This window comes from Embiotoca jacksoni, unplaced genomic scaffold (genome assembly GCF_022577435.1).
Source record: "Embiotoca jacksoni isolate LCO1_2020_lvr unplaced genomic scaffold, fEmbJac1.0.p SCAF_22, whole genome shotgun sequence".
In the NCBI taxonomy this organism is placed as follows: domain Eukaryota; kingdom Metazoa; phylum Chordata; class Actinopteri; family Embiotocidae; genus Embiotoca; species Embiotoca jacksoni.
Window position 1 is genome coordinate 3,672,545 of NW_027185363.1, and position 17,535 is coordinate 3,690,079.

General features: G+C 39.9%; 1 protein-coding gene across 1 annotated transcript in view; it reads left to right on the forward strand.

Moving 5' to 3' along the window:
- tnn (tenascin N) overlaps nt 1-10,253 on the forward strand; it is a 36,511-nt gene extending 26,258 nt beyond the window's left edge. The window contains exons 11-19 of the mRNA XM_069157310.1: nt 140-403; nt 2,155-2,418; nt 4,913-5,043; nt 5,657-5,795; nt 5,960-6,111; nt 6,647-6,743; nt 6,861-7,025; nt 7,605-7,768; nt 9,827-10,253. Coding sequence (XP_069013411.1) covers nt 140-403; nt 2,155-2,418; nt 4,913-5,043; nt 5,657-5,795; nt 5,960-6,111; nt 6,647-6,743; nt 6,861-7,025; nt 7,605-7,768; nt 9,827-9,976 — 1,526 coding nt within the window. The 3' untranslated portion in view covers nt 9,977-10,253. The remainder of the gene's footprint in view (nt 1-139; nt 404-2,154; nt 2,419-4,912; nt 5,044-5,656; nt 5,796-5,959; nt 6,112-6,646; nt 6,744-6,860; nt 7,026-7,604; nt 7,769-9,826) is intronic.
- Nucleotides 10,254-17,535: the final 7,282 nt, after the last annotated feature.

Sequence of the window (17,535 nt, forward strand, 5' to 3'; positions counted from 1 at the left end):
AATATCAGTTCAAAATCTGCCATTAAACACTAGTGGCTGAGATCTGAATTTTTTCCTTTAATTTGCCACCCACCTTTTCATCATATTTTGCATCATTGTAGTTTGTGTATTGATATCCTCCACTAACATCTTCCTCTAGAACTGGAGGCTCCTGCTAACCTCTTAGCCCGAGATGAAACAGAGTCCAGCTTCAGCGTCTCATGGGATCCAGTCCAGGCAGAAATTGATGGCTACATGCTCACCTACAGCTCCCCTGATGGCTCTAGTGGGGAAATCCCAGTGGGGCCTGACGACACTTCTTATACCCTGACTGGTTTGAGGCCTGGGGTCCTCTACACTGTTTACATCTGGGCTGTCAAGGGAAACAAAGCCAGCAGGAACATCTCAACACAAGCTGATACAGGTGTCAATCACCACTGTTTGTTAAACCAAATTATCTGTCTTGTACATTTGTGTTTAATGCCTCAGAGTATGCAATGATTATAGCTGTTTTGACAGGACAACAGGTCAATTCACATGGTAGAACGATCAGAATCTGCCTGTTTGTATAGTGCAGTTTTCCAACGTATTCATCCAACAGTTCATTCATCTACTTGCCATCTTCTTCTTTGGGTCATAAGGAGCAAAACTGCCGAGACATCTTTTCACCCCAACAGCTTACTCTGGCTGTTCCTGAGCAGTCCCATGCCAGCTCAGAGGTCCAGCATGTCTTGAAACAACCATGCGATCTCCTCTTCATCAGTCACGCCTGCAGTGTAAGGAAGCACTCGGGCTCTTTCTGCCCTCTGCTATTTGCTATTTGCTCAGCTGCTGCACTAAAAGTTCCTCTTAGATTAATGGACCTCTCACTATTTTATGCAGACTGCAGTGAGCCAGCATGCTGGGAACTTCATCTCAGCCTTTTTTTTTTCCCAAAAATTTCGGTATCTTCTCAAAGTTGGACCACAGATGAAGCTTTGATTGAGGATTGACTCAAGAAATTCAGAGCTTTGGCTCATCTGTCTCTTCACTTGCACCATATGAGAGCTTTGTTCAATTTCGCTCCAACTTGTGTGTCATTTCCAAATACACTTGGATTCGTGTAACGGCTGCCTCCTTTTCTCAATAGGATGAAAAGCTTTTGACAGAAGAGGACAATAGAAGGCTTGGAAGGACTTATTACTTTTTTAACAGCTGATTTCAATGGTCATGTACACCAGCATTTCTTGGTTTGCCACAATCACAAGCACTCTATATATTCAAGTCGCATCACCTTTCATTTATAAAATGTTGCATAATAGGGATGAGACTTGAGATTATTCTTGGCAGAGAAACCAGGTATTCTCAGCAAGTACAGAGGAATATGTTGAGCAATGACTTCTCCCTGCAGCATGCAGATGCACCTGCACAATCTCCAACTGTGCAACAGACTGAATTTGTGAGAACGTTCACTTTTCAAACTTGTTGGTTGTTTACTGAATATGATAAATACCACATTCAGTCTGGACCAGAGGTGAGCCTGACAACATTTAGCCAGTCCCTCTCAACCTAAAGCATTAGCTCAGACTCTTTCTATCCCAGATGATATACATTTGATCTTTTTTTCCTTGTGTTATCCACATCATCAGCATCTCTCTGACTGATTTCTGGCCATGAGGGGTGTGTTCAGCATGGACTCCCGTGCTGGTTCTCTCAGCTCTTACAAGAATGTCTCCATACAGAAGTGGATGTTCCCACGTACCCTACGAACGAAGAAAGACAATCTTCAGTTTGTCATCAGACTAAGTACAAACAGAAATCAATGAATCTGATGAAAACACAAGTACAGAGACCCCTTTGGAGCCTGATACTGTTTTTTCCAGTGTCTAACTGAACTGCCCGACTCCTCATGTACTTTACATCACCCACATTTGGGTTGTGAATGGGGAACAAGGTTTCTGCATTGAACTAAAAAAAAGCAATTTTTTTGAATCTTGGAATATCTTAATGTAATCATCATTTTTGTTTAGTTGTGGTACTAATACATGTACTAATACATGTAGTAAATTCAAGCTGAATTGTTTCATTTCTCCTTTTAATGAGGGATGAAACAACACATCTTCTAGTTTGCATTAGGAGTCTGTGTAGTTTGCATGAGTAGTATATTAAACTACTTCCACTAACTTCTTTCTCTAGAACTGGATGCTCCTGCTAACCTCTTAGCCCGAGACGAAACAGAGTCCAGCTTCAGCGTGTCATGGGATCCAGTCCAGGCAGAAATTGATGGCTACATGCTCACCTACAGCTCCACTGAGGGTGCTAGTGACGAGATCCCAGTTGTGTCTGACAGGACCTCTCACAACATGACTGGTCTGAGGCCTGGGGTTCTCTACACTGTCTACATCTGGGCCATCAAGGGGAGCAAAGAAACCAGGAAGATTTCAACACAAGCTGAGACAGGTTAATACAATATAAACAGGCAGATTTTTATTTTGGTACTATTTAGGTCCTTCTGCCTCTTGAAATGGTCACTCATTTTAAATGTTAGTCATTTTTTTCTCTTAGATTTTGTGGCAACCCGGATCTCTGCTTTCAAATACTTTGATGCATTTGGGCAAAACATCAGGATGCCATTCAGAGCGAGTTTTATCCAATTTAAGGAGGCCTTAATCTGATGTTTATATGAGCCAACTCTGAGAATTGCCAGCCTGTCAATGCTAAAATTTACTCTTAATTTGAAATACAGTTAGGATGAAACACTGTGAGACTGTTTTTAAACAATCATCAGCCTTTCAGTAATGAGTCCCAGGTGTTGTTCCATACACAAGCTCAAACTGGCTCTATTAGTGTTGATGAAAAGATCTTTGTCTGAGACCATTGATAATAATATCCAGTCAGTCAGGGTCTGCTACATGTGGTCCTAATTAAGCCTTTCAAAACAAGAGAACAAGAACTGCAGTAATTGTTCTCTTATAGAGTTGTTAAGAGATGTTGTGGGTATGTTGTACTGCCTTAATGTTGTTTTAAACTCCACTATTGCATACCCTGGTATTCACGAGGGTCAAGGGTTAAGTGGGTGAGGAAATACATCTGGGAACTTTGGTTTGAGCAGAGCTCTCTTCATTGCCTGTGTCTTGTGTAAGACTTATTTATGAATGTTTCTGGTGATTAACAGAAGCCTGTATGCTCTAATGGATTATTGTGCTCAGTGTTGTCAAAAACAGTGAGTCAGTAGTTGTCACAATGGAATTGATTTTAAAAACTATGATGCCATTTGATGATTTATGCACACCAAAAGGCAATTCATAATTTTTCACACCCAATTAACTTTAATTTATGAAACCACAATTTTCTAACAAAGTCAACATTTGTTAATCCAAACTTGTAAACTACCAGGAAGCTCCAGCACTGCTGTTCAACCCAGAAATACTTCCAACAGGCCTGGCAAGGTCACTGGGTATGTCTCCTAACTCAGTGTGGGGTGAGAAGCAGGAGCACATGGTGAATGGGCTTCAACAGCGGTATCTTTGTGTGAGCCAGATGATCTGTAAAATCTCCTGGGAGCTCTAAGTGAAAGCTGGATCATTTTCAATTAGGCAGCAAATGGCCGAGTTTTGGATTATAAACTTTGCTCGTCGTAACTCATTAGAAACCATCAGTGGCTCCAGACCAAGTTATTGTGTCAGAGGATATCATCTGGGATACATAAAAGCACATGTTATTACATTTGTGACTTTATTGGACATAGTAACAAGCACCATGAATATGTCACTTAAAACTGTCTCAAAACCACATCACGTGAGTTTTGCAGACTTTTCAGGAGCCTTTTTTTCCCACTAGTTAACAGTGGTGTTACTAAATGTATCACTCTTCACAGAATGTTTTGCTGTTACACCAAAAAGGCAATTTCGTTTTCCACTGACAATGATACTGATAATTGAATGGTTCCTGATTAAAAATCAGAGATTGTTTTGGATGACTTTGTACCAGGACACACAGGCTGTGTGGCGTGCGCTGAAATAATTTGGGGGGATTCGTGTTTTCCAGTACAGGTGCGTGTTTGTTTGTACTGTGGTACACAGGAGGAAGATAGTTGGCTTAATTGTTTGACACCTCATTCACCTGCCTGCACGTGTAATGTCATTGGTGTGCTGCAACAAACGCCTGCATGTCTAATTTTTAACAAAACAGTCGAACGCTATCTGGTTGATTTAATGGTGAAAACAGAATGAGCTTTCATGATATAGCCTACCTTAAATTCTAGGTTAGGCAGCAGATATGACTTGCACTCACAACAATGTGCCAATATGCACATGTAAATTATCTGTCAAATTAGGTGTAATGTAAATATGGTGTTTGTTACAGCTCGCCAAAGTCCATGTTTACATATATTGGAGTACCATAGGCGTAGCAGGAACACGGTGAAGGTACTAGGACTTGTTGGCTGGATCATTTGACACCTCATATAGGCCCCTGACCACACTTGTGTTATCAGACATTAAGGTGACACACACATCCTCTAAATTCTGTAACCACAGGCGGGTAAAGCTCTCACTGCTCGAGCAGGCGTCTTCTTGTCAGACAAATTATTTCAGCGTCTGTTTCCGGTCTAACCACCAAAGCGTTTAAATAAGGAAGAGAATAACTGCCAGTTTATCTGCAAAGGCAAATTGTAAATGCAGGCAGACGCTTCACTTCCACTCCAGTGCTTCAGGTGGAGAGAAAAGCTACTCTGTCAAAAGCATTACATTTATAGTCATCATTTGAGCTTCATGAAGGGAATAAGGTTTGTACCCCAAGACTAAAACTGAAAATGAAATAAAAAAAAAAAAACCCACAAAAGTATTTATTGAACACATATCACTTAAATTCCTTTTTAAAAACGTGTAAAAGCACCTCTATTCAGTTTTGTTCTTCTGCTGTCATCCACTCTGATTTACACTCGTGCCCACAGACATTGATTCCCCTAAGGACCTGAAGGCCATAGATGTGACGCTAGACTCGACTTCTTTGACTTGGATTCCTCCTCTGGCTGACATCGAGGGTTACATCCTCACCTACAGAGATGAAGAGGGAAACTTGGAGGTAACTGGGCGATCAGGTTTAACAGACGTTTTCTCCCTCAAACAGCTAAACACCATACCACAAGGTATTGACATGTGTAGATCATCTGCAATACTAAAAAGGTTAACTCATGTCTGTTGTAATTCTTGACGCTTAACATACTGAGAGTATAAACAAGTGGTGCATTTTCAGGTGTTTTATGTGAGTTAAAAGTTGGCCAAATATATCTCCGATGTTATGTTTACTTTGACACAACTGTTCAATTACAAAGAACACACACTCCTGTGGAAGAGTGTGGGGGGATGCACGAATCCTCTTACTCCGTATGCCATTTGGACAACTGCTTTTACAGTGTGACAGAGGCTGAGGCTGAAGGTGCATGTTAAATTTAAGCTGTGTGAAACACTGTCCTCTTGTGGCCACAAACAGAACAAATCTGGTTTTAAAAGAACCGAGGAGCCAATTTTATACCTTTGTTTTGTTGAGTTTTGATACAGTTTCATTACAGTGAACTTGATCAGAGGCTATTTTTTTATAATGTCAGGTACCTTATATACATGACAGGTCAAAATACTATACATTTATAGTGTTCACTGTAATTGATTTCACCTGTGTTGTGTCGTGTTGTGATCAGACAGTTGAAAAACAACTCGGAGCCAGCGAGAGCAGCTTTGCTGCGTCCAGTCTGGAGATGGGGAAGAGCTACATTGTGACCATTATTGCCTACAGAGGCAACAAGAGGAGCAAGGTGGTAGAGACCATCTTCAAAACAGGTCTGTACATACCACCTAACTGAACAACAATGTTACCATATCTCATTTTAGTTGACCTGATATGTATCAGGTGCTTTAATGTGATTCTGTGCTATAAAAAGTATTTTTAGCTCAGGAGTATGAAATCAACATTAATCATGTTCACATCACCTCTTCTTCCCCAGTTGGTGTCCTCTACCCCTTCCCAATGGACTGTGTTCAGATCATGAAGAACGGCAATAAGAAGAGTGGCATCTACACCAGCTATATCAACAATGACCACTCCAAACCAATAGAGGTTTACTGCGACATGGACACTGATGGAGGCGGCTGGCTGGTAAGAATTATTGATACACTGCTCAGACTAATATATTGAAAAACTGATAAGACTGCTACTATTTTAAAGTGATATTTATTACATGGGAATAATTTATACCAGTAAATGTTAAGGTGGTATTTTACTTATCTTACACATGAATCTCAGTTTACTTGCCACTCACCACAGAGAACTGCTCAACCTGTGAAAGCTGTTATTTAATGTCTTCTGGAGTGAGCCATACAAAGTCTGAAAAATAAACCTGAGGGTGTCCACAAGCTGTTGGGTTGCATTGTGGGGAATTAATCCAGTCTTTTTGAAGCTTGAGAAAGCCACGGGACTAGAAGAAGAAGATATCTTCTCTGTTGGTTGAAAATCTGTTTCTTTTGAGCCTCCCAGCTTTATGGAAGAGCAATGCTAAATACCTAATGTTCGTAGTTGACATTATAACTACTGGTATGTTTGTGGTGGATATGGTAACAAACAACCCAAAGCAAACAGTTTGAAATGTTTGTTTAACATCTGTCAGTGAAAATCTTCTGCTCGCTGCTTTCAGGTGCTTCAGCGTCGAACCACTGGAAAGCTGGACTTTATGAAACGCTGGAGGCAGTACATCGCTGGTTTTGGCGACATGACCGAGGAGTTCTGGATTGGTGAGCACTCCGGTGTTTTGTGCTGGATAGTTCTGCAGATATTTAAACATGCACATATGAACAGTAATAGAGTATCTCTTCTCTCATTCACATTATCTGTTGGTCTGTTCCCCTCAGGTCTGGACAAGATATATGAGCTGACCAACACTCCTACTCAGTATGAGCTGAGGTTTGACCTGGGCGTGGGCTCAGAGAGGGCCTACGCTGTGTATGACAGCTTTAAGATTGCACCAGTCAAGCAGAAGTTCAAACTCACGGTCGGCAAATACAGTGGGACAGCAGGTGGGGTCATTGGCTCCTACAACTACATGTCATATAAAAGACTGATGCTGTGAAAACAGTATTTGAAGATTTTCTCTCTGACACTCAAATAGAATGAGTTATAGAGAAGAAGTGATGCTAAATATAGCAATGAAATAGACAGTGACAGGAATAAAGTGGTTTCAAGCAGCAGGTAACCCCACCCATCGTGCTGAGGGTTGCTGAGAAAGCAAATATCCACCAACAGTCGGCGGGATATTCGCTTTACAATCTTACTTTCAGTCTCAGACAGTAGCTATATAGGGAAGATGGTATCTGAAGAAGGGAGGGTTTAAGTGTGCTTTGAAGCCAGACAGATACAGACACACAGCAAATGGGATGCTGTGTCTACATGCTGTATACCACTGTGCGCAGAAACAACATGCAGTATACTGCAGTACTGCATCATGCTCTGTATGGCAGTCTATTAAATTCCTTCCAGCAGTGAACACACAAGGAAAAAAAAGAGTGAAGCGCAAAATCCGAACTATATGGCAGATAGAGGAATGTTGAACTGGATGACGTTTTCACATGTTTTACAGTCCTAATTATGATCCTCAGGTGATGCTATGACCTACCACCAAGGCCGACCCTGGACCACTGTCGATTCAGATAATGACATCGCTTTGGGTAACTGTGCCCTGACTCACCGCGGAGCCTGGTGGTACAAAAACTGTCACCTGGCCAACCTCAACGGGAAATGGGGCGACAACAGGCACAGTTTGGTGAGTGAGCAAGTTGGCAGTTCTACAACACTGAACTCGGGGTTGTTGGATCATGAGGGGAAAATGTACCTTTCTGTCATGAGGCGCTGTCATGCCTGGTCTGAGTTTGTCAGTGTGGGTTTTAAAATGGAACAATATATAAGGAAGAACAGTCTTAGCACAGTGGTTCATCCACTGATCAGTAAGCGGTTAGATCCCTTGCTCCTCCAGTCAACATGTGTACGGCGTGAAGCACCTTGCTTGGCAGTGTGTGATACATTAGAGGTCCCTTGTAAAGCTCTTTATGTAAAAACTCTCTCTATGTATATGCAGTCTAGATCAGCATACATACGCAGAATGAACTATACATTGTAGCACATACTGTTGTTAATACCATTAGTTCTCTCGTCCTGATTGATTAAGTTTAAGGGTGAGCTATGGAAATTAACTTTATAAACCCCAGTTTTTCTGGTGTTGTAGTCTGCCTTCATACCAGTAGGAGGCACTGACGGTATTATGTGGTGACAGTTTTATAGTATAATAACATGCAGTTAAGCCGCTTTTCAACTTCTGGTACATGCTCAGCTCGATTTGATTCTACGCCCTTGTTTTTTTGTTGTCGTTTTTTTTTTCCATCAATCAAAAGTTGTGGATAGTATCTGGTACTGTTATTGGCATCACCTCCAATCGAGGTTCTAAACAAGCTGAGCCGACACTAAAACCTAAGACGTGAAAACACTGCAGACAACTGATTGGTCAGAAGCCACTGCATGCACGACCTGGGACATCCTGCATAAACCTGCTGTTGTTAACTAGTCAAGCTACTATGGTAGCGGCAACTTTTTATTCACTAGACTACTCAAGATGCAAACATTTCTCTGGTTGAAAACGATATCCTCCACTGTGTTACGTTGAAAATGGCATTGTGTATTTTTAACTGCACTTCAATGGGGTTCTATCTGCAGTGGGAAACGAAATCCAGAAAAGTACCTGGAACCAAAGTTATTGGAGTCAAGCAGAGTAGAGCCGATACCGGCAGTAGAAAAGGGGCTTGGCCCAACCATCATGGCCTCACTTCAACCTTCCCATTAGAGTACTTTATTTGCAAACTTTTTCTGAAGTTCTACCATTTAAATCGAGCATTTATGACAAGATAAACAATAGTTCCCTAAACGGCACAGCAGATTCATGGTTTTGAAAAATACTGCTAGTGGATCCCAAAACGGTTTTATTCTTCTAGTTCTGAATCCCATTCAGCCCCAAAAGACTGTGGAAAATACAATTTTCACAGTGTTGTTTAATTCAACACTTATTGGAAACCTCAGCTCTGAGGTTTAGTCACAAAGTTTGGAGGAGTTTCTTTTTCCTAATAATTTTTTCACTGTGTTTAGCCCTGCTAACACGTACAAAGAAACAGTATTTACAGCCTCCGCTCACAACAAACTGCTACTTCTGTCAGGATTTGCAACAAACAGAACTGACCATCATGATTAAAAACTGTATCACTATCATTTGGGATATTTTCTAAAGGTGCTCACAGAATGGCAACAGAAAATGCTCTCTGGTCAGCAATCAAAGATAACTTCACTCCAGCCCACTTCTACTTGTTTTGTTTTGGACTGTTGAGGTGAGGCAGAAATGGCCAGAATCCATCAGCAGTGATAATAAAACACATTTCTCACACCAGCTATAAACCATACGTGTGTTTTACCAGGCTAATAGGGTAAAAACAACAGTTATTATAAGGGAGACTGATACCAAAGGAAATGCCGGAGGATGTCTCTGCTCTCGTCACGATTTCATCCATAATATTGCTGTTGCAGATGTCTCCTGCAATGTTTGTCGGTGAAATGCAATAACGGCCAAAACAAGTTTGTTCTCACATGAAATGAAGCCAGAGGCTGGTATTTATTACTGTTTTTGTCATTCAGCCTGTCTGTCATGCTGCTAGCCTCTTCCGTGACTCCGTCTCTCTCCTCCTTGTCTGTCTCTTTTCTCACAACTTCTCTGTATAAACACACTTTGCTTTCCCCTTTGTCTCTCCTCTGTTTCCCTCTGAATGTGCTGTTCTGCTGTCAGGGAGTAAACTGGGAGCCATGGAAGGGCCACCTAACATCCCTCGACTTTACCGAAATGAAGATCCGACCTGTGGGAGCCCTGTCCAGCAGGAAGAGGCGATCGTTGATGGCCCGGGAAAAAAGCAGAGCCACAAAACTCCAGGAGAAGTAGCAGAGCACCTAAAACCACAACAGACATCATCAGTCCCAGTAATCTGCGTTCACGCTAGAATTTGGTGTTTCTGTACATACAGTACACACATAGGTATGTCTTGGTACTCGGATCACAATATATTCATCACTGGTCTATTTACATCAATGTGCCTCAATGTTTCGTCAACTTTATGGGAAAATAAAGAAAAGCTCACATGCAGTAGTAACTTATTATCTGTTTGTATTCAAATCAGAAATCCATAGGTTTCGTGTGATTGTAGGAAAGTGGCAAATAACAAAACTGCCTTTGAATTGTTTGTAGTTTTGTTGTAATTTTAGAAACTTCTGTTTTACTGATTCTAGTAGAAACCTTGACTATAAATCAGGAAACAGTAGACTGAAAAGAAATAACTTTTTCTCCAATTATTGCATTCATTTAAACCTTTTTTTTTTTTTTTTTTTTTTTTTTTTTAGCCTCAGGGCAGTAGCACAGGTTACGTGAATTACATCTGTTTATTTCAAGTCCTAGGAAGAAATTGAGTGTATTGTAGTATTGTCTAAATAGCATAAATGTAAAACAAAAAGTGGCCTGTGTGTTTTGTTAATGGATCAGATGTAGACTATTAGAGTTAGACCCCTGAGTTTATTGATTATGAAGCTGGCTGGCTGCATCACATTATGCTGCCACTGTGCCTCTAACGCTGTCACATCTCATCAGTTTGTGTAGGACGAGCCAGAGAATAACAACGGATGGCTGTCTGGAATAGCCCCACTGCTCCTGCTTTACATTCATATGATAGGGACAGCTCGTATCAATCATTGTGATGTGCCCGTGTCAAATGTCAATAAGAATGAAGTTTGTTTGCCCCATCCTCAGGAATTTAATGACCAAACTGTTGTTTTCAATCTGGAGGGCTGACACAAGTTATTAATACTGCTTTGACTTTGACTTTACTTAATTACATTTTTTACACTTTTATTACAAACGTGGTTTATGTGACAAGGACGGAGCACATCAATCAACCTTTCAGCTAATCTGCCAGAACTGATTTGTCGTCCCTACCCCTCATACATTTTGCATTCCCCAAAACTTTCTTTTTAAGCTTTCCTGGCTTGTACGGTTTTAATCCAGCCGATCCTCAGTCAGGATGTTCAAGGTCAGAAATGAGGAGTCTCACTAAGGAATTAAAAACCTCTATATGAATAACTTCTTAACTAATTTGTATCGTCAAACTGACATTATAACTGCTCATTCATAGCCATGCTGCCATTCACAGAATAAAAAAGTTTTGTTACATGAAGACTTTGTCATTTTCCTCACCTCGGTGTAACCAAGGCCTTCAGGGATCCAGGTTGAACAAAATAATTACCTGCAAAGTAGTTCCATCTTTTTTTCTCTGCAGATTTTAATGAGGTTGGTTGAAGATTGAATGTCTTACTGTGGAAATGACAGATAAGATGTTCTATTATTTCATGACTGCTGTTGTGGAAACACAACCACTCAAAGAATCTACAGCCATACCAGTAGCTCTCTGAGGCTGTATGTACGCACAGTAAAGCTTTGAGCTCAAGTCTAATGCTGCTTTATCACAGTGATTCATATTTTTCAGATCTGTACACATACCTACACTCACATAGTTATTAGTTGCTTTAATTATATTTCCTGTTCATACTGTCCTTAATAGAATATCAATCTAACTGCAGACTCTCTGAGCCCCATGTTACCTTCAGCTGAACTTTAAAATGTAATTTTACACAGAGATCCCCAACCTTATTAAAGTTTTGTTGGGAGAATATCTTTAGGAAATCTCATTACAATCCATCCAGAAGTTGTTCCCTGAACCAAAAATGTCAAACTCGGGGTGGTGCTCGATGAAAAAGTCAGGGGATCACGAAAGTTATTCAAATTTATCCTGTGGAGACCATGAGTGTCTGTACAACTGATGATACTGTTGTCATCAGATGATAACCCTTCCAATAGTTGGGTGGGCTGACAACAGAAGGTCCTTTACGAGCATTGCTGTAAGACATCCACCTCAAGAATATCAATAGCTGTAGTCCAGTGATATTTAAGGTTCACACAGTGCTAAGTTGTACAGAATTTATTAATTTGGCCTCTTCTGTTTGCAACTGCATCACAGTCTTTATCAGCAGGTGGAGTTTACTCAGTTGGAGCATATTGTTAATCTCTTGTGAAACCTTTAATGACACCTCTCAGTTAAACTGCCCCTGCTTTAATTTACTGAATTATTTAAACCAAGCATTGCTGCAACTGGTGGAAACATGAGCACTGACACTCAGTTTTATCTGCAGTGTTTCTACAATGCTCCACTTTCATCACACTGAGTTGAGCAACTGTACTTTCAGGAACTGATGACTGTTTGCTGTCTGGTCTGTTAACAGTTTCCCAATTCTCTATCTCAATCTGTAGACAGTAACGGCCCACTGGCTGTCTGGGTCGGAGCCATTTTTACACAGGCTAAAAGTGTATGGGAAGGATATAAAAAGGAATACATCACACCATTTAAATATGAAAAGATAGAGATATCAGATATAATCTCTTTGAACAACACTGGAACTCTTCAGGAATGTCATTGGTGGAAAGATAATATTTCTGAGTGTTTAGTCATCAAAACCAAATAAGAGATTGAGTATGGGGCCGCCTCCAAATTTGGAAGCAAATATTTCTCGCATAGCGTTTCATTTCAACTTTGAAATTAAATGTCTCACAAAAGCTCATTGATGCAAGAGGCCTTTTCAGCCACAGTGATTGCAAATTACTTTAAGGAGATTGGTTCCTGCCATTGCTTTGCGAAGCAAATGGTTCGCTCAGTGCCAGAATAAACAGACGGAGCCTTCTGCCCCTTCTCTCCCTCGCTCTCTGTTTCTCTCCTGTATATATAGTGTACAGTATAAGCTCGCTGACATACACATTTGTCTGCCTGTGTCACTCGGGTTGACACTTACGCCTTGAGGTTCAGTGTGATGTATTTTTTCCATGAGAGAACTTGGTAATGCAACAACGGAGTGTTTGTTTGAAGGGGTGGAGCGTGAGTAGTTTGTGGAAAGAGAGGAGAACTGACCGAAAAAGAAGTGAAAGCATCTGAAATCAAGTTCTATTTGTTGAGATATTCACTGAAACACAACACACAGTGGGTTCCCCACTGTTCATGGAATTTCTGGAATATCATTGAATGAATATGAATGATGATATTTTATGCTGCTGTAGCGAAAAAAATTTCCCCTCGGGGATTAATAAATTAACTACCTAACCTAACCTATATAAAGTCTATTCTTGACACGGAAAGTCAAGGGATTTGGTCTGTTTTTGAGCCAAATCATGGAATATCATAGAGTTTTGGAGAAGCATGTTTAAAGTTTAGTTGCCATTTATCAAAATGTTTATATTTTTCATCAAGTATTTTTGTGTATAGTCTTATTTAACTTGTTTCTTGAGTGGTTTTATCCCCTTCCTGCTCGTTATCAATCACTTCAGTCAAGATGTGCTTTTTCCTGTCACTGCTAACGAACGCAAACATGGAGGAAAATATACGTTTCAACAGCTTTGGCTACAAAACAATGACTTCAATGATTGGTTGAGTAGATGACAGAAAAGCCAAATGTAAAGTTTGTATAACTACTATTAATCTATTGGGGTATGGGAGAAGGAGACCTACACAGCCACACCCACAGTAAAAAGCATGCTACCCCCCTCACTGCTCTGCTCCCAGTGGAAGAGAATTTTCAGGCGGGGCAGCCCGAGGAAATTTTTTAAATTTTGTTCCCATTTAATAACAAAATATTGTGCTCAGTTTATTGAATTAGCCGCTCAAAAAAAAAAAAACTTAAGGTTTTGTACTAAACAAGCCTTTGAACTGTTAAATAAACTCCAAATTACTTTGGAATAAAATAACAGCTGGATTTTGTCTGATCAGCAAAAAGGTGAAACATTTTTCTGTTTATTACAGGTCATGGAAATTCAACTTTTTAGTCAGTGAAAATCAGACAGTTTGACATTTGACTTGATTGGGAACACGGACACAGGAACACTAAGTACAACCGACTGATCCGACATCATGGTGAAAATGTATACATTTTATGGTACATTTTGGATGAAAAACTGTTTCTTATCCAGGGGTCCCTGAACCTCTCATGGGCTGTTTTTCTTGATTGATTCCTATTGACATTTTTCAATTCGTCACATTCTGTAGTCGTTCTTTAATTTTACTAACAACGTGAGATGCACCTGTTACTACAGTATATCACGTCTCTTACAACAAAAGTCAGGAGTCACAGCTCGGAGGCCTTCTCAGTTTACTATACCAGATCATTTCAACACGCTAAATGACATGAGTGGTATTTTTATGCGGCATCACAACTGTGTTGCGGTTCAGTGTTAGCTAAGCTACAAGGAAATGAGTACTTTCAAATGGTGACCTGAGGTGTTAGACTTCTTGTCATCACATTGGTTGTTGGTTATCGTTCATCACACATTGGCTTGTGCACATAAGCGTTAAAAAAAAAAAAAGAGTTGTCAACGAGTTGGATACACCTCCTGATCAAATCAAATGCAAGGTGCTAGAATTTTTTTTTGTTGTAAAAGTTTTAAAGGACGATTCTCAAAGAAACCTCAGGCCTTAAAGAATGACAAATGTCTACATGCTGATATTCAAGTTATGCTAATGCTCACAATCATCTCACGCAAGCTAATAATCAGGATGTGCGAGATGGAACAAATTTGTGCAAAGTACACATCCATTGTCAAAGATGAACTGCTCCTCCAGCCAAACTTGATTACTTGCATCAAAGGTTTCTCGGCTACGGCCATCAAAGTGATGATGGAAATTACATGTTCACCAAGATCACTGGAGGCAGAAGTGCTGAGTAATTGCATATGCCTCAGCAGCTTTTCAGTTTTGTTTAATTACACAGTTTATACCTTGAGAAACCTTACTCCGCCCCTTTTATTGACTTTTTTTCTGTAATTCATTTCAAATAAATGATGATGTTTGTGTAACAGGAAATGTTGCAGCATGGAGCCGTGCACAGCTTGTATCATGCTCTGTGAATGCAGTTCTTTTGTTTGGCTTTTGTTCTCCGATTTCCCAGCCAGTCACAGCTCCTGTAAGTGTAGTGTGTTGACACTCTGCAAAAATAATCAGGAGCATTGTTTTCCACTGACTTGCACAAATGAACCGGATGTATGGACACAACATTTTCATGAGCATATTCTCTTGGCAGCCACATTAAATGAAGAGTCCCGCGCACACTTAAACATAATGACTTCATGTCAAAATGTAAAGGCTCTGTTACCTTCAATTTAAATCAGAAATAGATAAACGAGATTTCATGAAGCTGGAAAAATACTTTATTCCTCTTCCTGTCATCTTCCACATTGTGCTTTGTCATTGTATTTCAATATGTCAGGATAAATTATGCGTGCACAGCAACCAACAAAACCCAGCCAGGCGCATAATTAATACAAAAAGAATCACCTCAGCATTTTTTCAACTGCGCAACAACAAAAACATGTCCTAAATATACAATGTCATGCATAATTGGATGGAGTGAAAAAAAACACCAAAAAAAACAAACCTGTGTTATCGTATAGAAAACTATCCAGGGGGACAGATTTGCTGTTCAAACAGATGACAAGTCCTCTCACCTGCATTTCCCTCTGACCACAGAAAACTGACAAAGTGAAAATGCAAAACATATATATCTTATATTTCCTTCCCCTTGACTCCTGCTGCTAATTTATATGGTGCGTGGGAAAAAAAAAACCATGATCTGCGAAAAGTGAATGAAGTCAAAACAGGCTCGACATCACGATGGTGTTGAGGAGAAAGGCGCAAGTGGTGTGAACATGTTAAGAGAAAAAGTGATCTCAAAAACTGGAGATTAATATAGCAGAGGGCTGTGAAAAAAAACCCCACCTACAATACAACCGATGACAGATGTGAAATTAGCATCAGTTACTCATGGTCAGCTGGTAACTGAATGCATGCCGGGAGGCAAATGAGATGGAAGAAATTGAAAAAAATGATTAGCATTCACGTCTGAATAATTGAACGTGTTTGGTAGAGACAGAAAACCCCATTTTTTTCCCCAACATTTGTCCTTGTAATTATCTTGGTAAAATGGCTGAAAGCAAAATAAGTTCTACCACTGTTAGAAACAAAAAATCAGTGCTTACATAGAGTGTTATTTTCAGCCACAGTGCTTAAAATCAATCACTAATGATTCATTTTTGGATGTTTTAGCATGTCGGGTTGGAAAGGTAGATTATTCCTGAACTCGCTTATATGTAAAAGCTTTTTTGTAGTTTAAAGGGATAGTTTGACAACGAGATGAGAAGGTGGTTTCCTCTCTCATGTCGGTGAGCTGAGTTTACCTCAAAGACTGGAAACAGTTTGGTGCTTAAAGTAACAAAAGCCACCAACAACTTCCTGGAGTCTCTGCTGGTTTCCAAACGTAGCCGCCCCCCCCCCCCCCCCCCCCCTGCAAAACTGTGAATTTCTGTTTTTACACTGGTAAACAGATGAGATCAAATGTGTTAATAATGACCTTGTTAGCTTGACAGAGCCCGGCTTGCTATTAATCCTTGTTGCCAGTTTGTTTTGCTAAACTAAGCGAACTGTCTTAGCTGCTGGCTGTGGCTACATATTTAGCACACAGCTCATTTAACTCTTACCAAAAAAACAAATAATATTTCCCACAATGTTGGGACAATTCCATTAGTCTCTCTTCTTTTATCTGCTTATGTACCCCTGTTATCATCATTGTTATGTTGTGAAATTGTTCCACTTAGTATATATATATATATATATATATATATATATAAAACTGTAAATCTCTGACAAATACAAACCACAATGATATGTTCAGCAAACCTCTGAACATGTTGATGTTCTTTCTTGGCAAACCTTACGGTCTAAGGCGGCTGTGCTTATTAGTCATCATGTATTGCTGAGGCTTTTTTTTTTTTTTTTTTTCAGGCTTTCGAATTTAGCCCAACATGTACAGTCCCTTTCTGTGAACATGAACCGGAAAAGACAAACTGCAATTTCCACATGGGGATGTTTCTGTCTGAGTTGTAATGGAATGAGTGGGGCCTGTTTTCCCGGCAGTACTTGAGCAAGAAGATCAACTTAGTGCCAGAATAAGCTAATGCATAAAGATGATGATGATACTGCTGAGACCCTTCTGCTTAATTGGGCTTTGAGATGTCATCCAAAAATTAGCCTTCAGGCACAATCCACTCGAATCCCAAATCATTTGATTATTTCAGAGTTTCTCAAAAATATGCGGTTAAATTAGTTAAAATATAACTTTGAATACTCTTCAAACTATTTTTGCTTTAACACATAACTTTGAGCAATAGGCTACGTAAATAATTGAAGAGTTTGACTCACAGAGGAAATAAATCATAAGTGTGTTTGCTTCTCAACAGAATATAGTTAAAACACTGCTGTGTTTTGAAACATTATTGATGTAACTATTCATCAAACATCTGAGAAATACACATTAAAAGGTTTAAACAGGAGCAGCTCTAAACAGATCACACGACATGATCTG